This window comes from Typopeltis vanoorti, chromosome 14, assembly GCF_054136105.1.
Source record: "Typopeltis vanoorti isolate ZY-2024b chromosome 14, IOZ_Tvanoo_1.0, whole genome shotgun sequence".
NCBI classification, from domain to species: Eukaryota; Metazoa; Arthropoda; class Arachnida; order Uropygi; family Thelyphonidae; genus Typopeltis; species Typopeltis vanoorti.
The window spans coordinates 106,841,584-106,866,756 of NC_143562.1; the positions used below are offsets into that span (position 1 = coordinate 106,841,584).

Here is a 25,173-nt window from a genome sequence, read left to right on the forward strand (position 1 = left end):
AACACATAGACAATACCTTCTTTCCTTTATCTAAATGGCATTCCTCATTTCTTACCATAGGAATACGGAATCCAAATCCTGCTTTTCTTCCCTTGTTGTGTCGGACGGAGATTAACTCCAACCCCGCCACTCAGGAAAACCGTGTGAAAAACCTATACGAAAAAGCTCGTGAAGAAACTATCCGGGAAAAAGCCTCGTGTGTGTGTGTGTGGGGGGGGTTTCTGACCCTTTTATACCCTGACCCCTACCGACACCTTCTTTAATTTCTTTTCTCTGCCCCTTACCGGATTCGACTTCACCGACCAATTAGGGTGGCATTTTTCTGCCAAACATCCTGCGGTCGGCAAGCACGCGACTCACACGTGACGACATCTCAATTCGGGAATTGACCCTGAGCAATAATCTTTTGCTTTTTTGCTAGCCTCAAATTAACCCCCCTTCCAAAATTTTCTAAGAATTTACTTAATATTTTAATCTCTCATTTCAGGTGTTAAAACTAGCCTCTCACATACAATTTCTTATGACTAATCTTTTCTATCTTACTTAGCTAATTTTTTTATATCACAACTGTAATATAATCCTTCTTTTATTATTTAGTTCAACAAACACGTTTTGTTATATATTTTACTTGGATGCAAGAATATTTTTCTTTCTTTAAATAATTTATGTATTAGCTCTTATACAGAGGTTTTGTTTTATTTTCTCTTCATGTTACACCATGATAACTGAAAATTCCACATAGTGAAGGTATCAGGGTGTAACACACTGGTTTAGATATGGATACGGAAATTTGAGTAGAGTGAAGAATGAAAGTTTCCATTCCAATATGGATTATTTCTGTAACAAGATCACAACAGGTATCTGGTTTATAAGATTGAAAACAGTAGTCTGACCACAGAAAGGAGTAAGAGTCAGGCAAGTCCTCCAACTTGGCATTGTTGTAATGCCAGAGCACACGAGGTTGTGAATGGCTGAAGGAAGGACATTCCACCAGAGATAAAACTTGGATGAGATCTGAATTACCAAGAGGAGGAGCAGTCACCTGAACAGAGTACCTGAAAGGAGAACTAGTTAAGAAGAGATCCGGTGTTAGGTAAGGAGACGAATGATCTGTTTTAAGTCACTGCTTAAAGCACAAATCTTTACCTTTCTTTCAGCTTGGTTAGTGAAATTTGAAAAAGGGAACCAATTGGAATTGTGGACATTGAAATCACAAAGAAAGTTGATTTCACTGTTTGAAATTTTTGACTGCATGAAATTTTGAGGTATGGAGCTTTAAAGTTAGGAAGCCAATGAGATCAGAATGATTTTCGGAACTGGGAGAACGGTAGAGGGCAGCAGATGAATGAAACACAAAATGTGACAAAGAAGTCAATGGAAGTCTTAAACCACAGGACAGAAAGTTGAGATTCTAGGTTAGGTACCTAGAATATCCTTTGGCAAGGAATACCAGAATGTACAAAGGCATAAGCATCTCTAGCAGAAGGAGTCATAAAGAGTGTAATTTGGACAGTTAAGATGGGCTATGGTTGGTTTAGCAGAAATTTGATGTTCAGTCAGAAACAGAACATTAGATGACAGAAGATGATGATGCATGTATTTAAGTTATTATTGATGCCACAGATTTGGCAAAGTAAATATAAAAGATTTTGTGCAGGAGAGATTTTTGAGTTCACATTTTTTTTTCCGAATTTTAGAGAGAGTTTTACTTTTAGTTTTTTTAGTTTAACTGCAGAGACACTATACTTATTTAAGCTTAGTTTCATGTTTGATGTTTCAAAAAGTGGAAGGGAACATGCAGCAAGAGAAAAATAGATTCTCGAACATGTTACCCATTATCCAGTCTTCAAACCACAACATGGCCTCGATAGTGCCCCTGCATTCAATTAGAGCCTCCTTCCAGGCATGACCTGGCAGCAAGATTATGTGCCAGTTGATCAGGAATCTTTCTAAAAAACACATTACCATCTGGTTCTGTCCTGTACACTAACTGGCAGCCAGCCTGTAGAATTGATTTACTGCTGTATCCTTGGAGGTCCCCCATGGTGAAGTGGGTAGTACAATACCCCAGCTGCACTCCTGCATATCGTAAGAAGCGATAAATGGAGACCCAGTCCACAGGGGTATAGTCAGGTCCCTTCAGGGATTGGGTGAAGGGCTAATCACCCCTACCTGTCAAAATTATTTGATTACGGAAACTGCAAATCTGGATGAACAAATGCTCCTAGCAACAGACGTGACTTGCAAGACTCCAGAAGACAGTTATCTAACCTGGTCTGATGTGGATAACATATCTATGACACATCAAGGGGAAAGCCTTTTGGAACCCTTGTTGTTGAAAGAGTCACTTACGAAGCCACAAAAAATTTTAAAGATTGGATCATGGAATGTCAGAACACTGTATCAAGTAGGAAAAAGTAGGTAGGTAACAAATGAAATGGACAATTACAAGTTAGACATTTTAGGCATCAGTGAACTGAGATGGACTGATTTTAGTAGACTTATAACTAAAGACAACAAGACAATATTTTACTCTGGATCAGAGGAGAAGCATGAAAAAGGAGTTGCGCTAATATTGAACCCAAAAGTAACCAAAAGCCTGATGGAATGGGAACCAGTAAACGAGAGAATTATAAAAGCCAGGTTCTATTCCAAATTTATCAAACTTTCTGTTGTGTAGGTTTACGCACCTACTAATGATGCAGATGAAGAAATAAAAGAATGCTTTTATGAACAATTCCAAATTGTAATAAATTCTCTTCCACAACATGATATGATAATACTCATTGGTGATCTTAATGCAAAAGTGGGTAAAAGGTCACATGTAGAAGAAAACTCTTTAGATTTCGAGGCTTGTGGAGACTGAAATGAAAATGGCATGATGTTTGTATCCTTTTGTGAAATGAACAACTTTGTCATAGGAGGAAGTAAACTTAAACATAAAAAAATACATAAATTGACATGAACTGTGCCAGATGGCAATACAAAAAATCAAACTGACCATGTTGCTATCAGTAGTAAATTTGTAAGATCCATGCTTGATGTGAGATTCAAACATGGCACAAATGTTGGTTCTGACCACTTCTTGTTAGTGACAAAGTTGAAATTAAAACTTCAAAATGTATTAAGAAAGAAAAAAAGTTAAAAAACTGCTTTTGATATTGAAAAATTAAAAATTAAAGAAACAAGAGAAAAGTTTGCTTTGGATATAAAGAACAGATTCAATATATTAGAACTAGAGGAAAATCAAGATGTAACAGTAGAAAACGACAAAGTAGAAGAATATTGGAAAAACTTCAGGAATACCTACAATGAAGTTACTGAAGATGTAATTGGTAAATGGAGAAAAAAGAAAAATAAAGAATGGTTAACTGCAGAAACTAGGAAGATCATTGAAGAGAGAAAAACGATTAAATCATTAATGAACAATACAAATTCAGAACGATTATATAAGATATATAGCAATCGTTATAATGAACTAAATAAAAGTGTAAAGAGAGCTGCAAGAGCTAACAACAGAAAATATATTGATGAATTAGAAAAAGAAGTGCAACATGCTGCAGAAAATGGGCAAAAGTTAATGATGATTGACTCCAAAATCGAAGCAAGATGGAGAGAATATTTTGATGAAACTTTGAATGTAAAGGTAGATATAGGGTCTCAACAGGTGCAAAATGTTACAACCAGTGTAATACCCACTTTGAATATTTCCAAAGACAAGATTTTGTTGAGCAAAGTCAAAGATTCCCTGAAAGCACTAAAATCTAACAAAGCATGTAGAAATGATAATATCGATGCTGAAATGTTAAAAGCTGATCTTAACACAGTTACTATCAAATTACAAAAGGTTATACAACGAAATATGGAATAAGAAAAAATTTCTCAACAACGGAAAGAAGCAGTAATTATAAAAATCCCCAAAAAAGGAGATTTGACCAAGTGTGAATACTGGAGAGGAATAAGTTTGCTTTCAATTCCTGCAAAAGTTTTTACAAAAATTTAAATTAATAGATTAAAAAAGGGAATTGAAAATTTATTAAGAGAAGAAGAGGCAGGTTTCCAAACTGGTTGTGGAACCATTCAACAAATATTCACTCTTAGAAATATAATTGAACAATGTATAGAATTTCAAGCCCCACTTTACGTAAACTTTATTGATTTTAGTAAAGCATTCAACTCGGTAGATAGAGAGAAACTTTGGAAAATATTAGAAGAATACGGAATACCTTATAAATTTCTTAACATTATCAAGAATATGTATAATGGCAGCAAGTCTTTCATGGAAGTAGATGGAAACTTACAGACTACTTTATTATTGAAACTGGAGTTAGTCAGGGTTGTGTTCTATCTGGTCTATTATTTATAATTTTAATTGATTAGATTATGAAAAACTCAATCATCAAAAGAGAGGAATATATTGGGACTTTACATCCACATTGGAAGACCTTGATTTTGCTGATGACATAGTGCTCCTGTCCTCTAAGTTAAATGACTTACAGCTAAAAACTGATGACTTTGCTTGCTGCACAGAAACTATGGAGCATCATATAAACAAGAAGAAAACCAAGTTCGTGTGAATAAATGAAAAATCCAATAAATAAATTAAGTTAAAAAATGAAACAATTGAAGATGTTGATACTTTTATACTTTGGATCAAAAATAAATAAATAAAGCAGCACCAACAAAGACGTTTTACAAAGAATTGCTAAAGCACAAAATTGTTTCAGATCATTAAATAAATTATGGAAAGCATCAATGGACTGGACATGTTAATATCTATAAATCTATTGTGCGAGCAGTACTGCTATACAAATTTCTGCTATTCAAAGCTCTGAAATTTGGAAACTTACCAAGGCACAAAGTAATAAATTGGACATTTTTCAAAACAAATGTTTAAGAAGAATTTTAAAAATCTTCTGGCCAAATACAATCACTAACAAGAAACTTTTAAAGAAAACTTTCTCCAAGTCAGCAGATGAAGAGATTCATCTAAGAAGATGGAAATGAACTGGACATGTTTTTCGCATGGGGATAAACAGAATTCCCCAAGTATCGCTGAGTTGGCTCCGGAAGGGAGATGCTATAGAGGTCGCCAGAATTAACTTAGAGAAGAATGATGGAATCCTAAATGAAGGAGGTAAGATGGGCGAGTTGGGCTTAAGCAAGAGCAGCTGCGAGAGACAGGGATAGATCGAAAACCAGCATTGCAGCCTTATGTACCAGTAGACACGGAAAAATTTGATGATGACCCTTGAAGATACTACATTGGGGGGGGGGGGGGTCCAAATCCCTGCAGTATATGTTTGGCATGCCATCAATGGGTATCACTCATACTGGATGTCGAAAATTGGAAGGGGGGAAGAGAAATGAGAACCCTTCTTCCAGGCATTGAACATAGTGAATCCCCCACTTTAAGTCCCCAATAAGCAATATGGTGATATTTCACAAGGTGATGAAAGTCATCTACCAAATAGGTCTAGTTGGCATTTACTCCAACTAGCAAGGTATCCCTTTGCAGCAGGAATACTTGTGTCGTCAGAGCCCCTTTAGTAGAAACGGGACACACCACGAGAAGATGGAGGTGACTTCACCAGGAGAGGCTCTGTATTGTGCATAACCAGTCAATAGTGGCCCAAAAATATATCTCAATAATATTCTTCTTCAATCTACTTAACACTGTAGATTACATTTCCTTAATCTCATTGCTAAAATTCCAAAGCTCTGATATGATTTTTGTATTCTTTCTAGTTTCCTCATCTGCTTTACATTCAGGTGATCAAATCTGAGCATAATGGTCCAGATTTAGCATGATTTAAGGATCTCTGCAATTATCAGATCTTTATATCTGCTGGTTGATGTCTTTTTAATCACTGCAGCAATCAACTGGGTACTCTTCACCACTTTTATTGTAGTTAAGCAACCAGGATGAACTCCCTTGACTCATCTCAAGACTCCTGTCTCATCCATCTCTGAATTCCAAAGTTGAACCACTCAACCAGCCAAAATGGATCAAATATTACAATTTATAAAGCCAGGATTGGTGAGTGGTTATCATATCCACTCTCCAACCAACATGCTGCAGGTTCAAATCATACAATGGGTATGGATGGTTTTGATTATCCTTAGGTGAAGATGAATTTAAATGCCTGGTATGAGACTAACTTACTGGAAACCTAAAGTGGCTTGAAAAAGTTCTATGTGCAAGGTTTCTGGATTATATAAAAATAAAATAAAAATACAAAAATATATAAAATTAATAAAAGAAAAAGATGTCTAGCACCCCCCCCCATAGTACCAATGAACTATAGGTTTACAAGCTTTCTGTGTAGCAAACAAATATTTATATATATATGTAAATAAAATTAGTTAATTTTTCAGGGATAAACACATCAGCGTTTCTTACTTTGGGTATGTAATTAATAAATTATCCTAATCAGCTTTTAATTCCTTAATGGCAGATCCATTAACGAATTAACATTAGCAGATCCATTAACAAATTAACATTAGCAGATCCATTAACAAATTAACGTTAGCAGATCCATTAACAAATTAACGTTAGCAGATCCATTAACTGCAATGTATAGTGACCTCTGATTCCAAGTAAACTGTTTTACTCAGGAATTCCTGTATTGGAAATTTTAATGGTTAGAATCAAATTTTAATGGTGTTTCAGTATTTCAACTTTATGCTATACATTATTTATATTGTTTATTCACAACAGTTATAAAAATGGATTTCACCTCTAATTCTAAACATGCAACAAGTATTAGTACTTGTTGCATGTTACAAAACATTATTTACACCGGTTGGCTGAATGGTTAGCGTAGCCGCTCTCCAGCCAAAAGGCTGCGGGTTCGAATCCTGACATGGGCATGGATGTTGCGATTGTCTATGAAAGTACTAGTGGTGGTAGTTGGCAGTAGATGGCATTGGTGTTGGATGATGGAGTAGTGAGACGAAGAGTTGTAGAGTAGATGCCCTCCCTCAATGAGTCTTTGGACTCCCTGGAGGTGTGATGTAATAATAATACACTTGAGAAGTGCTCATTAAATCCACTACATCCTTTGCAATGGTCATTCTATTACCATAACTACAGTATTCACACGTGTCATCATTCAATAAATATTTGTCACCTTGCCACATAGAAGTATTCCTCTGTTTGGTGTATACATTGCTTGTATCAGATACTGCCTTATCAATTCTCGTGCACTGTCTACATGTTTTCTCCAAAGCTCACGAACCAAATGTATTGCTGCTAATTCACTATGGGACTTATTTTTGACCTGACTAGACAATCTGCTCTCATACTACACTTTTCTTTCTTTATCATGTTTATCACCTTCCTAGCCTGCACTTTATAATCCTCATGCATCTGATCACCACTGATTTCCAACACTGCTTGCTTGATTTCGCTGTTCATTCCATATACATGAACAGCAAAACAAAGGAGTGAAACACATTGCTTGTATCAGATACTGCCTTATTAATTCTCATGTACTGTCTACATGTTTTCTCCACAGCTCACAAACCCAATGTATTGCTGCTAATTCACTATGGAGCCTCCCATAATCACCCATCTTACAATTCCACATATATATTTCATGATCACTCTCACCAACAAGCAGCAGCGTTGATACCTCATTAACAACCACAACCTGTGAGGATATCACCAAATCCAACACTACTCCCCTTCCTTCAGATGATTCCTTAACATGCCGTAAGATAGTTATCCTTCAGAAATTCGTAAAATTCACTCTCCTTGTTCCCATACACTATCCCCTTCTTCCAATCCACATTCCTGCAATTAAAATCTCCCATTAAGATCACCTTTTTACATACCTAACCAATTTGCCTAAACATTTCACAGTAGTAGTCTTTACATGTGTCCGCACTGTTCCTAGTGGCTTTGTGCTTCGCAACCATATGCTTGGGGAAGGAGTGTCCTATGTTTGATTCCCATCACCGCCGTGAGGAACTAAAGAATCTTCCTCAGTCATAGCCAAGTTAGCTGGTCTTGGGAGTGGACAGCAGGGTTTTTTCTGCCAGTTTATCTGGGGTTTTTTATCCCGCAAGCAGGCAAACTGGTCCCGTGAACACACAGGGATACAGCCAGGAATACTTAGAAGCATAGGGGTGACCATCCTATTCTCGTACTTTGGTTATGAAATTCAAGCATGTGTGGAAGGTTGTGGACCTTAAAGGCCTGTTAAAGCTATAGGGATAGATAGTCTTTACATGCCCAGGCCTATAGCAAGATCCTATGAGATATACTATTCTGTTAATTTCAACTTCACACCAAAAAGTTTCGAACCTTCACATGTACTATCATTTTCAACTTCTGCTCTTTGTGGACACAATTCCTCTGCTATCATTAACACTATCCCACCTCTCTTTTCACCTTCCCATCCTTCTGAAAATTGTATATCCTCCCATTTCTATTCCCAGCAGTACATCTTCCTCAGACAATCAAGTTTCACTTGCACTAATTATTTCTAAGTGTACTTAATCAATGCAAATAAACTCAGCTGCCTTATTTCTGATGCTCCTTACATTCCCACTCTCTTTGAGGCCACTCCCTACTCTTATTGTTGAATTATTTTAATAAGCTGTCTTGAAAATAATACTGTTTTTTTTCTTTCTTAATCCTACAGAAACACTACTATTTATATAACCTTTTCAACAGTATCAGCTTGCAACACCATAATAACGTTGCGCCCTTCGATTACAAAAGGCCTAAGTTTGATTCTCGTCATGATGGGAGGAATGTTTATATGGACTTTTTCAATTGAAGGTGAGCTAGCCGATCTCATACGGAGGTAGTAGGGTTTTTCCCTCCCAGAAACTTGGGTTTTTCATCCAGCATACAGACAAATCGGCCTTTCAGAACACATGCAATTTACAGACAAAAATACTACCTCTGGATGGCGCTGATGTAGATGATTGGTAGTAGAGGTTCGGTGTTAGTGTGGAGATGGAGGGTTATACAATAGGTGTCCTCCCGCGATGAGTCTACGGACTCCTTAGAGGTGTCACGAGTAATAATAATAATAATAAGAAGAAGAATGAAGTGAACTAGGCAATTTTTCAAGGTGCAAATGTTGCACTCTTTTCTCTCTCTATTTTGCCCTGTGAAAGAACACAAGTCACACCAATCAAGTAAATGTGCAAGCAATTTAAACTGAAACAGAAAACAACTGCCCTATGCTTTTGTGTCTGGCAATACTTTTTCATATTAAAAATGTATGCTTATTAAATAATTTAAGGAATTTACAACGTACACAGGATATAAATTGAACTTTAATCTATATTTCCAATATTTCGGCAACGTCACGTTGCCATCTTCACAGGAACTTAAAATAAAGACACGTGCACACAGGTGCTACACACAGTAAATGAGGATGAAGCAGGAAGCTATTGTTTCTCCTAAAAGTCCTGATGGTGCCCCCTAGCGGGCTATGTAGGTATTCTTGGCCATTGGGCTGAAGATCTTCTGATGTAAGTCTCCCAAATTGGGGACAGTCTCATGCAACCATGAATAGCCTTTCAAATTTGAATTTACTACGGTGTATTACCGTGGCTTTCTTCCACTGTATTCTGTGTCGTGTATCCAGAGCATGGTCTGCAAGACCAGAGTGGCTGTACTGGTGAAACCAGATGTAGTCCTTGTATTCTGAAATTCTGATATTTGCTGTCCTGCCTATTTGGCCAAAGTAGGACAGAGGGCATTGAGTACTTTTTTAGTACTAAACATTTAGTACTAAAAATGTACTTTTTAATCTGATTACAATGACAAGTAGGAATAAGAAGATGGTGGTAGTTCTCCTGTATAAAACAATGTTGCAACCACACACGGATTGTTCTTCAAATTTGGTTACTTAGTTTTTAATTGGTTAGAATGATTAGAATAACACAAGAAGGATCTGTGCAAGGATTAAAATACAAGGTGTGTTAACAGAAGCATTCGAAATAAGTTCTGCAGTGAGACAGGGAGATGTGCTGTCTGTAAGCTTGTTTAATTTGACACTTGAATATATAATAAGAAGATTCAATATAACAGGCTATGTTATTAATAAATCTGTGCAGATTTGTGCATATGCAAACGATATCGAAGAGATACAGCAAGAATAAGTGAAGCAGAAATAGGAAGAAGGTACAGAACAGTGTTAGAGGAGAAACTAAAAACTGTGGAAAAAGAAAAAAATCGAATCTAAGAATGAAAGGAGTAACACATACTATTTGGATTACAAGACCATAGGTTTTAATACACACCTATACAAAACATCTACTAGTTTCACTAGCTTTGTTAAGACGAGAAGGTAAAAAAAAAAAACTACTAGCAAATGCAAAAAAAAAAAACACGCAATATATTGGGATAACAGCTCCATGCCATATATAGAAGAGGATTACAGGTGTCGAACTTTTAAAGAAGCTGCAGTAGTCCTACGAACAGGATGTAACCTTAATCATAACCAAGCGGGTATATTAAAGGACATGTGGAAAAATCTGATTAACTCATTAAGTTTAGCGGAGCTAAATTATGCCAAAAATTATGTAACTCAACTTTGTAAAAATGACTGATTCCTCACGCTTCATGCGTATCATGTCACGCACCGTTTCTGCATTCGTTTGTTTTTTTTTTGCATTTACTAGTAGTTTTTTTTTTACCTTTTCATCTTGACAAAACTAGTCAGTTACAGCTAGTGAAACTAGTAGACGTTTTGTATATATATATGTGTGTATTAAAACATATGGTCTTGTAATCCAAATAGTATGTGTTAATCTTAAAAAAAAGACCAAATATAACTTCCATAATGAAAGGACTAATGAAGGCGATAGAAGACACACTTGAAGAAACAGTACTAGAAGAAGAGAAGATCAAGAAGAAGTGGATTAGACAGGAAACATTGAAGTTAGTACAGGAGAAGAGAATGCAATAATATAGAACAGCACTATGCAGAGCACAAAATTAGAGAGATTTACAAAATGATTAGAACCATTAATTAGAAGGTGGCAACCAAAACAGATCACAATTAAAGATGAAAAAGGCAAAGTATTGATGAATAAAGATAAAATTATACAGCAGCAGACAAGATACTGTAATGAGCTATATGAAGAAAATCTAGAATTAGATGAATTTAGGAAACTGATTGAAGAATTGAAGCAGAGATTGCCACCAGGTAATGAGTATGACATGGACATTTTAAGAGGAGAGGTAGAAAAAAGCAATGGATGGCTAAAACACAACAAGAGTCCTGTTAATGATAATATCACTGGAAATGATTAAATATGGTAACAGAAATGTACCAACTATGTAAAATGGTATGGAAGGAAAAGAAAATGCCAAAGGAGTGGGTGAAATCGATATTAGTGACATTATATAAGAAAGGAAATAAGTTAGAATGTACAAATTATAGAACAATTGCTTTGACAAGTTGCCTGGCTAAGGTGATGATGATATTGACAGAAAGATTGAGAACGCACTATGCAGAGCACAACATACCTTGCAGATGTGCAAGGAGGATTTAAGAAAGATAGAAGTCCAGTTCAACAGATTTTGACAATGTGGTTAATAGCAGAGAAAGTGACATTAGCAGTGCTAGAATCCTATGGAATTGACAGAAAACTAATAGCCATATTAAAAGATGTTTATAAAAATGCAATGGCAGCAGTTGGAATAGGTGAGGATGTGGGAAAATGGTTTAGAACAAGCAGAGGTAGACAGGGGACCCAATATCACCAAGCACTTTCATCGCATAGAAAGAGCAATGGATAAAATGAAGGAAGATGCAAAAGGAATATTAATGCATGGGATGAGAATTAACAATCTGAAGTTTGCAGATGACATTGTTATTATTAAAGAATGCAAAAAGAACCACAAAAAACATTGAAACTGTTAAATGAGAAAGGGAAAAGATTTGGACTTGTGATGAACTTGGAAAAAACAAAGACAATGGTATTTGGTGAGAAGTACATGAAACAAAAGATACAAGTGGATGGAATTGATATAGAAAATGTAGAACAATTCACATATTTAGGAAGTAAAATGACATATGATTTGGACTGTAAAAAAGAAATAAAGATCAGGATTGTAAAGGGAAGAACAAATCTTAAGGCCATGGATAACATCTGGAAAAGTAAAGAAATCAGCCTACAAATGAAATTACGAGTACTAGAAATGCATCTTTAGCAGTGTACTGTATGGATCTGAAATGTGGGTAATAAATAAGGAATCAAGAAAAATAATTTTGGCATTTGAAAGAATTTGTTTCAGGAACAGGATAGGTACAGAAAATCACAAATGAAGAGCTCTATCAGAAGATACCACCACAGGAGAATTTAATGCAGAAAATTATACAATGGAAGCTGCAATTATTTGAGCATATCTGCAGAATGAGTGAGGATCGGAAGATAAAGACATTCATGTTTGGTATTATGGATGGTGTTGTAAAGAAGTTAGACCATACCGAGAATAGATAGACAACATAAAGGGGAATGGGGTTACAGAAACTGCAACACTGTGCACTGGACAAAGAAAGGTGGAAGAAGATAGTGAAAGAGGCATTGGACACCAACAGGAAGTGTACCCATGGTTCATGATGATGATGAAATGATATTGCAATAATTAGTTGTACCAAAAAAAAGATTTAGAAATTATGTTCAAAGAATTAGATTTAAATGCAAAAGAAGTTGGTTTACAAATTAATGAGCAAAAAAACTAAATACAGGTAACCTTTGTGTAACACGGTACTTATACAACATGGTTTCAATATAACAGTCTACAAATTGTAGTAACCCTTTATATTTTCATATAATTTTCACTGCGCGACTTAAAAATCAAATTTTATCTTTGTTAAATTTGTGTCTGCCGTTATTGCACGAATACCCTTAAGCATGCATGAACGTCAATTGTTTACTGTTGAAAATTGTCTTCTTGTTCTGCCAGTAAAGCACATTCAAAATCATAAGTGTGTTAATCTCAAGCTGTGCACTTTTTTTTTTCTGGTGAGTTACATACATAATTAATATGTAATGCTTTCATGTAAAAAATTTAATTTTATAGTAATGGCCACTAAAACTGCAACGAAAGGGGAAAAAACCAACATTGAAAAGAAAATTTCTCTTCAAGAAAAATTTAAAATCTTGGATAGGTTGAAAAATGGAGAAAAAAATAGGAGTTGTTGCAAGGACTTTGAATTTAAATGAATCAACAATTCGAACAATCAAACAAAATGAACATAAAATCCGAGAAAGTGTTATTGGTGGGTCAACGGTAAGTGCAAAGCGCATTGTTTGTGTACGTGATATTCTAATGGAAAAATTGGATTGGATAGAAGATTGCACTCAAAAGTAAACTCCTTTTGGATGGAAATCTTATTAAACAAAAAGCTCTCAAAGTTTATAAACATTTAAAAGAACTTGATCAAGATTCTTCAGAAGAAAGCTCTCAGCATGTATTTTGTGACAGTAAGGGTTGGTTCAAAAACTATAAAAAGCAGTTTTCTTTGCATAATCTTAAAATCCAGGGAGAATCATCATCAGCAGCTAACTGGAAATACCCAGGAGAACTTTTAAAAATCATTGAAGAAGGTGGTTATAGTGCAGACCAGGTGTTCAACGCAGATGAATCCAGGTTATAGGGGGGGAAAAATGCCAAAATGCACCTATATATCGAAAAATGAAAGATCAGCTCCTGGATTCAAAGTTTCCAACGATAGAATTACTCTACTGTTTTGTAGTAAAGCAACAGGTGATTACATGACAAAACCAATGTTTATTAACCGATCCTCAAATCTTCGTGCTATGAAAGGGCTCGTCAAGTCCATCCTACCTGTTTATTGGCAGGCCAACAAAAAGGAATGAGTCACAGCTAGCATGTTTGAAAATTGGTTTTCGAGTGTTTTGTACCCAATGTAGAAAGTTACACAAAGAAAAAGTATATCGACCTCAAAATTCTACTAATTTTAGATAACACACCAGGCCACCCAATAAATTTAAGCCTATATATTAAAATAACTTTTTTGCTGCCTAATACTAATTCACTTATTCAACCACTCGACCAAGAAATAATATCAACATTTAAGTCATATTATATTCGGCGAACATTCCAATTAATTTTGGAAAAAATGGAATCTAATCCAAACATGACACTGCCTCAAGCGTGGAAAGAGTTTTCAATATTGAATTGTGTGACAGTTATTTCTTTGTTCATTAAGGAATTACAACCCTCTACACTGAATGCTTGCTGGAAAAAAAAAAATATGGCTTGAAGCTGTTCTGGAACCAAATTTCGTATCTCCAGTGGATGCTGAGCTAAGTCTTATAATAAATGTTGCACACATTTTTGGTGGAGAGGGTTTTTGTGATATGGTTGAAAACAAAATTAGTGAATTAGTTGATGGGAAAACAGATTTAAATGAGGAGGAACTGGTACAATTAATAGATGATGCCAAACCAAATGGGGGGAAAAGTTCTGCCGAAGATTCTGATTGCGATGAATCCATTCAAGATTTCAGTTTAAAGAAATTAGCAGAAGGATTGGACTTGGCAAGAAAGTTAGGAAGTTATTTTATGGATAATGATCACTCAGTGGAGCACTCCAGAAAATTCATGAGACAATTGGATATTTGTTTACTGTATGCCCACAGATGCGAGACCCTTCAACACTTCTGCGTGTGTCAATAGAAGGAGAGTCCATTCTGATATTAGGGTAATCAATGCATTTCGTGGAATGAGTGTTTATTATTGTACATCAGAAAATTAGCTTTTCTTTTATGAAAATTCTAGCTCTTAAAATGGTAATTATTTTGCTTGTACAACAGTTGGAAAATTTATGTATAAAGCACATGTTGGTGGCCAATTCATACATCCTTTATTTCTTTCTCCCCTTCAGCATGAATCGACTATTCATGGCACAAAGCGAAGGTCGGTTCTATGAAGTGTGGGCGTACAATAGCTCCATATTATGAACTTAATAAAAAATTGCAGCATAGTGTCGTAAGGTCTTATTACTGACTTCTTGATAACTAAACCATCCTTAGTATGCAATAAAAATTATACAAATGATGTCCAAGAGATTTCAAGTGATGACGGCATGAGGCCACTCATAAATAAAGAACATCCAAGAAATGTTATTTTTTAAGACAGTAATGGCAATTAAAATATGCGCTTTATTTTATTTTGCTTAAAACATTTATGCATTATGTGCAATGAAGTTTACATGCAATTTGTAATTTTTATACTATGTATTTGTTTCATAGTTTGAAAGGGAATTTTTGATAGGGAATTGCGATGTACAAGATGGCAATGAGAGCGGTGATCAAAGAAAGAGTGAAAGCAACTATACAGAGAGAGAAAATGGTTTAAATGATAAAAAAAAATGAGGAATTATTTGTAGGAAGTGAGATCGTAAGGTTGCGCGCAGTGATACAAAATGCGCAATGGCAATTAGAGCACCTGCAAAACTCTTTGCAGAGTGATTCGGCTAACGTAAATAAACAAGTGTTTGAAAGGAAAAATAAGCGTGAGTGGGAGAGTTTCTGAAATGAAGGAAAGAGTGTTGTATGGTGACTCGTTATTAAGGAGTGATAGATGGGAGTTTAACTAAATTGTACTTACCGGGTGCGAAATTTAAGGATGTAAGTGAGAGTATTAGAGCACAAAAACAGAGGGCGAAAGAATTGATAGTTGTGGTGGGTACGAATGAATTGAAAGGAGATAAATTTTTTATGCGAGAGGACTTGAAAGTATTGTTAAAGGTAGTGAAAGAAAAGAGTGAAAGAGTTAGAATGGTGAGTCTGTTGCCACGGTATTACAGAGAGGAGTTTAGAAGGAGGGCCATAATCGCAAATGACATTATGCGCAGGTTATGCAGACGGTGTGGTATGGAATTCATGGATGTGTGGAATGAGTTTGATGGATTTGGTGTGCGGAGACTGGAAAAAGTGTTGCTGAATGAAGTGAAAATGGATGTGCAGAACCAGGGAAACTAGAACTACCAAGGAGGGGGGGGGGGGGAATGGATATGCAGACATCAGTGAGACAGTTGAGTGTAAGAATGTATATAATGTACCCAAGCCAGTACTAAGGACAAAAAATGGGAATGGGATATTTAGAATAATGCATCAAGATAGGGGTGGGACAAAGGGATCACTGCATTTCATGTATACTAATGCCAGGAGTATTAGGAACAAGAGGAAGAATTTTTGGCCTTGATTGGCTCTTCCTGGCCACAGGTTATTGGCATTAGTGAAACATGACTGATGGAAGATGATATAGTTAGTTGGATAAAATGGACAGAGAGAATAAAAGGGGGGGGTGTTATTGATGATAGTTGATGAACTGCAGCCAAAGAGAATTGAAGTTGTATCGCAGGATTGTGAAAAGAGCTCATTTGAAGCTATTTGGTGTGAGATTGAGACTGGCAAAATAAAATATACAGTTGGGTGCTGCTATAGACCAAGTGATGGAATAGATGGTGGAGATAGTATGCATAAACAAATTGATGAAATGAGTGGAAGGAAGGTAATTATTATGGGGAGGATTTCAACTACGGTAACATTGATTGGAAGGAGGAGAGGACACGTGAGGAAGGAAATGGATTTTATTCAGTTATTAAGGGATAACTATCTGAGACAGCATGTAATTGAAAATACTAGGATATAGGTGAGAGTGCTTGACCTGGTAACAGCATCTGAGAATTTGACTGTAATGAATATGACCATGTTACCACCTATTGGTGAGAGAGTGATCATAGGAACTTGACCTGGGAGGTAACTAATGTGCGAAATTTTTGATTAAGACAGGGCACATGTGGAATTACCGTGCTGGCAAGTATGACAAGCTTAGGAGATTGCTTGGTTTAGTGCCATAGCATGTACAACTGCAAGGGCTGGATGTTGATAGAGCATGGGAAGTGGTAAAGGAGCATTTACAGGAGGTTATGGCTGATCGTATACCTAGGATCTGAATAGTAAAACACGTAGGGGTTAAATGGATGAATAACACCATTAAAGCTGCAAAAAAAGAAACAACTGTGGAGGGAATTTAAAGAAAGAGGTGACCTGCAGGCACATGAACGGTATAAAGGGCAGGCCACAAGGGTAACGAGTGTGGTAAAAAAAGCAAAAGAGGATTATGAAAGGAAACTAGCTATGCAAGCTAAAGAGAATCCCAAACAGTTCTTTCAATATTCTGCAAGCAAGGAAAAAACTGTACACGGCAAAATGATTTTAAGGAATGAAGATGGTAAGGAGGTCACTGAATCAGTCGATATAGTGGAGTTACTGAGCGAGCACTTTGCAAAAGAATATCATCCAGGTGGTGACATTGAAAAAATGAAGGAACCATTAGTTTATACGGGAATTGTGATGAATGAAGTGGAGGTGAGTAGTTTATTACAGAACCTTAATGTGAATACATTTGTGGGATTGGATGGTAAACCGGCACATGTCTTGCGTGAAGCGGCTAAAGAATTATCAGTGCCCTTCACCGTGTTGTTTAATCTGAGTCTCGGGTCTGGTTTAGTCCCGAAGGTGTGGAAAGAGGGGAAAATAGTTCCACTGCATAAAGGAGGATCCAAGACTACAGTTGCAAATTACCGACTGATCAGCACATCAGGAGTCGTTGTCAAGGTCTTGGAGAAAGTAGTCAATGGAAAAATACAGGAATAAATTGATGAAAATGATATACTGTACGGGGGACAGCATTGTGAACCATTGTGAAGAGTAGATCATGTCTCAGTAACTTGCTCAAGTTTTATAAAAAGGTGATGGCTGAACTGGATAAGGGTAATGGGTTTACAGTGATACTGCTGGACCTGGCAAAGGCATTTGACAGGATACCACATGGAATTCTAATCCGTAAACTACAACATATGGGGATGGATATAGGGTTGGTGAGATGGATAGGTGGGTGGTTGATGGAGAGATATCAAAGAGTAGTTTATTCAGGAGTAGAGTCCAAAAGACAGCCTGTGACTAGTGGTGTGCCACAGGGTTCTGTTCTTGGACCACTGCTGTTTAATATGTTCATTAACGATATAGGGAAGGATCTAAGTGGAACAGTTCATTTGTTCGCTCATGATGCAAAGTTGGGTAGGGCGATAGTGAATGCAGAAGATGTCAAAATCTTGCAGGACAACTTGGATAGATTGGAGTTCTGGGCTAAGGACAATGGATGTCAATTTAATGTGCCAAAATGTAAGGTTATGCATTTTGGGGTGAAAAGATTAGCAGCAGTATACCACATTGGTGGAACTGTACTCCAGGAGATTGATGAGGCCAGGGACTTGGGAGTGTTGGTGGATAGGGAGATGAAGTTTAGGGGGCACATTGCAAAAGTAGCTAAATCAGCTCATCAACTCACTTGGTTGCTGAAAAATACCTTGACGAACAGAGACAAGCAAGTTATTGTACCTCTGAACCGAGCATTGAAAAGACCTCATCTTGACTACTGTGCCCAGATTTGGTCACCTAGGTTCCTTCTTGATGGGGATGAGGTGGAGAGGATCCAGAGGCGAGTGACTAAGATGATAGCGGATCTATGGAATTAACCATATGAGAACAGGTTGAAGATTTGTGGGTTGCAGAACTTAGTTGATAGGCAGAAAAGGGAAGATATGATTGAGATATTCAAATTGCTAAAGGGTTTCTACAGGATTAATTCAGAGGATATTTTTGAGATCAGGACTGGTGGTGGGAGAACTAGGGGGACACCTATGGAAGCTGGGCAAGAGTGTGGTTAGCAGGGGTGTTAGAGCTGGGTTCTTTACTTTCAGAGTGGTAAACGAGTGGCATAATCTGCCAGAGTCTGTTGTGGGTGCTATGACAGTGAGCGAGTTGAAGGCAAGGTATGATAGATACTGTGAGAATGTCATATAGTTGTGTGGACATGATGTTTAGGGCCTCCCTCAATAAGTCTAAGGACTCTCTGGAATTGCCTGTAATAATAATAATAGTTTGTTTAGTTAACTTAAATGAATTACCTGAATTAAATAAAAATATATTTTTGTTGATATATCATTGTTGTTTATATAATTAAAAAAAAAAAACTATTTTAAAACATAATCCTACTTTTTCTATGTGATCTGAGTCTCGCTAACACGATTTATATAACGCAGCATTTTTATGAAACGTAACATCCGCGTTATATTAGGGTTACCTGTATATGCAATATGGAAGAAATGGAAATAGAATAGCCTCTAAATGTAGTATAGATTGGTATAATTTTGAATCAGTAAATCATTTTAAATATCTAAGATCCCTAATAACAATAACATTACAGAAGAAATTAATAATAGAATAATAGTTGGAAATAAATGCTATTGCATGCATAAAGGATTATTGGGTAGTAAAGCTGTAGATAAGAATTCTAAACTAAAAATATTATGAATCAATTATTAGACCAGTAATAATATATGGATGTGAATCATGGACTTGACTTCAAAAAGAAGAGAATAAGTTAGGAATTTTTGAAAGGAAAATTAATGAGAAAAATTTTGGTCCAATTAAAGAGAAGAGTGACAATTGAAAAATAAGAACAAATAGCGAAATTAACAAATTAATCAATGGACAAGATATTATTAGATTTATTAAGCCACAAATAATAACATATATAGGCCATTTAGATAGGATGGAATAAAGTAGAGGAGTTAAAAAAAATATATATAAATGGAAAATAATTTGGAAAACCTTGGAATTCTTAAAGTTAAGAATTGGAAAAGTACTGCATTGAACAGAGTAGAATGGAAAAATATTGTGAAGCAAATGAAAACCTATAAAGGTTTGTAGAGCTAAAAGAAGAAGAAATTTTCATTCTGATGTGTTAACACTTGAGATAATCCCGAGATGAATAACTAAAGTAATATTAGTACTTTGGGATGTTGGTTATGCAGAGAAGTTAAGGGAATGCAAATTGCAGAGTTTGGTGGATAGGAGGAAGAGGTAATATGATTGAAATGTTCAAGTTAGTAAAGAGGATTTTACCAGATTAATACAGAAGGGATATAAAGAGTGGAGGATGAGAGGGGAAAAATGGATCCTGGAAGTTGCTTCATAAAGATGTGAAGAAGAATATGTGGAATAGATTTTGAACATGGAGAGAGAAATGGGCATTTGGAATTCATTGCCAGAATGTGCTGTGAATGCAGATTATGTAAATGATTTCAAGATGAAAATATGATAAAAACATCATTATCATCAAATTCCTGATATATACCCTCAAGGGGTGTACAGGATATGATAGTACTACATGGGAAAATTTACATCATTACTAACTTCCTATCTACAATTTTCCTCCAAATCAGTCTGTTAAATGTCAAGATTCCAATATTATCAGGTTTTATATTTCTGTCTTCTAAGGCATTTTTTACTGTATCAATCCACCTATATCTTGGTCTTCTTCTGGGTCTTTTTCCTGCTAACCTGGCAGAGAACACTTGTTTTGTTATCTTTCCTCTCCCATTCTGCTTAAGTGACCATACCACCTGAGATTAGCTCAGCTAATGAGACCGCCCCCTGCTACCATCCATCGTGGCAACTCTAGTTTCTGCGTATAACATTTTCGATTGCTGAGAATAGCAATCTCTCTCTCTAGATGCCTATGCCATTCCATGTTCAAATACAGTCTGTGTCTTTCATACAGATCTCTTCTATCCTCAAATGCAATCCAAGCATCCACATATTCCCAATCTCTCTTTCGATATGTCCTTATCTCAAAAACTCAGAAACCCAATTTAAATTAAAAGTTATAAATATTAATAATAAAACATTTTTTCCTCACCACACATTTCTGAACACTAAAATCTTCATTCATTATCATTCATTATTATTCAAATCTTTCATTATTATTATTTTTGATCTGCTGATATTTTTCTTTCTACATTCTTTTGTATTATTATTATTTCTGTATTTCCTTCATTCCTCTATTTTTTTTAAAATTTTGTTTTCATATTGCAGGGTTTCTTTGGTTGTTTTCTTTATCAACAGTGTCTTAGGCAGTTGAAATAATGAATGCTTTTAAAAAAACAAATTAATTGCCAAGAGGCATTTAATTTTTTTAAAGTTGTTCTTGAAACTTGCTCATTTATATACTAAGGGTCATCTTATCACATGTTGGAACATAGAAATTGAATAATTGCATTGTTGTGCCTGCCTAGCCTCCGAGTTTCTACGTTCTCAGATGCATCTTCTTTTACATATTATAATCACTTTTATAATCACAAGCACTTGGTGTTTGTGATTATAAGTCCCCTTCCCCCATACATTGAAGTCTATTAGCCTTTGTCCTCTTTCATGTTGGCCACAAGCCAATTTTTCCTACTATTCCATTTCCGTTTACCTTTGTCCACTACTGCATTCCAATCTCCCATTATTATCATAATGGGAGATTGGCATTATCTGGTTTTCTTCAGTTTCAATCATTATTAATCAATCAATCTTCTGATTGATTATGTGTTGAGTTTGGATATTGGTTACAGCATTTCTACAATGATTGTCTGAAAGTACTGCAATCCCTACTTGACTGTTCTGGAATCCACTGTATGCTATTCCAATTTTATTACTCCAAAAGTCTCCTCCTCCTCCTTTACATCATAACTTCACTTAAGCCAAGAATTTTGATTCTGTTTCTCTAGTTTATTCACTTGCAACAACATGTTCACATTCCTTGTTCCAAATACTGCAAAGATTTCAAATGTTGATCCAGATATCCTTGTTTCTACCCCTGATGGACAAAGAGATTCTTACTGTGTGTTAGCTAGAGATCAGCGTGTGTTACCGCTTCTCATTCTTTTATTTGCCATACACATAGTAGAGATGGGTGTGTGTGTGTGGGGGGGGGGGGAAACAGGTATTTTCATTTGCTTTCAACATGCAGTAGTAGAACCAGGTATGTGGGTCTGCAAGGATACTTCCAAATTCACATGGAAGTTAATCCAACTTCATTAGAATCATACCTTTTGATGATACTGCTTCCCTACTTCATTTTACTTCTTTTAGTGTGACCTCTGCCTTTGATCTGTCTGGCCAAGACCAGGAGTTAGTGCTCCCATCAACTTAACTCCAGATCATTCAGGTATGCAATCTCCTCCTCAGCATTGGCACAGTGGTTAGTCATGATATCCATGTCATAAATTATATTATAATTTATGTAATCATAAACGTAATATTATTTTCTATTAATGGTATTTTCTATTACGACCTGAGCCATAGAAATGAGGCAAACTGGATGAATATACTTAATTGACAGGTTGTTAAGACCATGACACACAACCAAGAAAAAAACATTTTAACTAGTATGAATGATTTCTGATAACAGAATCAGCATGGTTTATTTTTTTATCCAATAAATAAGTTTTACATCACGAAATATGATATATTTGCATTTAAAAAAAAAAAAAAAACTACTTCACAGATGCAGAATTCCTTTTGCATCTGTGAAGTCTACATCCTGCTATTGTAGTTTGCCTTGCTCATTTTCAGTTTAATTTAAAATTAATTACAGTACAGTATAGCACAGCATGTACATGTCCACAAAAACATTCAAAAAGAGGAAAAGTGAATTGAGAATACAAATTGGAGATGATAATAGGAATTAGTTCACATTGTACTGCTGTAGTGTGCCTTGCTCATTGTCAGTTTAATTTTAAAATATTTACAGCATAGCACGTGTGCCCACAAAAATGTCTACAAAGAGGAAAAGTGAATTTGAGAATACAAAGTTCTTAAAGAAGAAAGCAATAACATAACATATGAGAGGTGAAACATGAAATTTTAAGCCTTCAGGAATCTCGAATGAAAGTAATGGCATTTGTATCCAAATTCCAGTTGTCTCATTCTGCATAAGCATCATCTTAAAATAATAAAGGAGTTTGTTATGTTATTATAGTTCAAACTGTACTTCCAAGAATGTACTCCCTTTCACATAGGCAACATGACATGCAGCCTATGAGATATTCAATTTATGATGTCTTATTTAGGGCAATTTCCAGGAACCAATTAAGTGAAAAGCCAGCAGTCGACTGTAATTCATATCACATCATAAATGTTAATTTCATAAGATAAATTTGACACTAACAAATTTTCTGCATTTACTGATATATCTAACATTTCCACTACTTCTCTGATCATTTTTATTCTCCAAAATATTGCACACTATATCTGTATGTGTAACAAAAAGAATAAATTATTTGTGTGTAAATAAAACAACTTTGTTTTGTTTCTGCATAGGTCTTATGGTGTGGTTCTCTGGGAGATGGCAACATTAGCTTCACAGCCATATCAAGGATTATCAAATGAACAAGTTCTAAAATATGTTATTAGTGGAAGAATAATGGAAAAACCAGAAAACTGTCCTGACAAATTGTAAGTATTTATCTAATCTTTGGCCAACATATTTATTAAAATTATAGTGGCTCTACAATATCTCAACTGCATTGTATATCATAGTAAATCTATTAGAAACTGTATTAAGAATTTGTTGTTATGAATAACAAGATTCCAAAAGCTCAAACAAAAAACAAATTGACTTATTTAAAATAAATAACTAGCCTAGTCTTCAACAATTGCACTGTGCTTTTCTATAGGTACTTTTATGGGCATTGCTCCTCTGAATCAGTAGCTTCCATTGCTCCACGTTCTTCTAAGCATGTAAGAACTAGAGCAGCTACTGGCCAACACCTCATAATGTTCAGCTCCAAACATACTAAACAAACTTCTCATCATGCCTTCATTCTATCCACCTCTATTCTTTGGAACAATCTCTCCCATACTGTTTTCACCAATGAGTACAACCTCCCACTCTTTAAGAAACATATCAATAGGCTACATACATTTTTTACTTAATCACTTGCCCACACATGGCACTGCAGTGATATAAGTCCTGTAACCTTTCATGTGTGAGGATCATCATTAAAAAATTAAGGCATAATCAAGCCTAGTATAATTGATAAATTAACTAAATATTTAAGCTGAATTGGTGACTGAAGTTCAGAATCTTCTTCAACTCCTTTCCTTTTCCCTTATTCCATATAACTGGCTGTCAACAATAAGAGAAATGTTAATTCTTTTTTCTTTTAGGCTCTTTTTATGACCAATTTTGGTTATAAGATTTCTCTATTTGTTTCCATATTTCTCTGTTGAAGACCTCATGATGCCAACATTCATTCTTCATCCACCTCCGTGTTTTTCGTATGTTTTTATATCTTCTCTTTTTGTCATCCAAGCATATATTTTCCTTCATGTGGATGCCACTGAGTTCACTTTTGTCCACTGATCCTTTTTCATACATGCAATATGACCAGCCAATTTTCATTTTCATTTTAAAATCTCTTCCTCCACAGTTCTTTTATCTTCATTTTTTATTGATACATTGGTTGAAAAGTTATATTTTACTGCATAGGAATTTTTTTTTAAGGTTGCTAAATGATGATGCATTATATCTGAATACGTCTTTTTCCTAATATAAAACGTTTCCAAAGTATACATACTCCATAAACTTTCTGTTTTATTATTTTCTATTTGGTTCTTCTGTTATCTGGTTTTCTTCAATATTTTTTATTATATTTTATTTACTTTTTATGTGAATCCTGCCCATGGATTCATCTAACCCAGTTTATCTAATAGTTAAATGACTATACATGTAAAATTAAGTAATGAATTTAATGTAAACCACTAATATTTTGTGATGAACATCTCATCAGATCATCAGAGTGAAAACACAATGAGAACTGAAGGCTACATATGAAGCAAGAAAGAACTGAACAAAGGTTACAAAGTGCTTCTGTTCTGCTGCTCTCTGACCAATCATGTATAGAGATTTTAGGTATTGTCAAGAGTAAGACTGCAAGAAAATGGTAACTTTTTATGGGAGATAAGGCAGAACTGCGTTACTAGCATAAACTAACAAGATTGTCTGAACCCTGTTGAAGAATGGTTTGGAGATCAGAATTTAGGGTAGTAGAGATTGCTATTATGGAGGTTGTAGTTTGTGTATCATGTGGTTTGTCAAATGAGAAGGAGGAATGTAGTGTGCTATCATCAGCAGAGTAGTATATTGGGTTCGTAGTCAACTGGAGTAGGTCATTGATATTTAGAAGAATAGATTGAATAGGATGAGAGGATTCTTTTAATAAACATGAAAAACACAATAAATAAGTAATACTATTTATTTAAGGAG

General features: G+C 35.5%; 1 protein-coding gene across 1 annotated transcript in view; it reads left to right on the forward strand.

The window, feature by feature from the left end:
• The window catches only part of LOC150099822 (insulin-like peptide receptor), a 538,418-nt gene that overhangs the window by 498,231 nt on the left and 15,014 nt on the right, over window positions 1–25,173 (forward strand). The window contains 1 exon segment of the mRNA XM_090403498.1: window positions 23,226–23,360. Within this exon segment, the coding sequence (XP_090259624.1) occupies window positions 23,226–23,360 (135 nt within the window).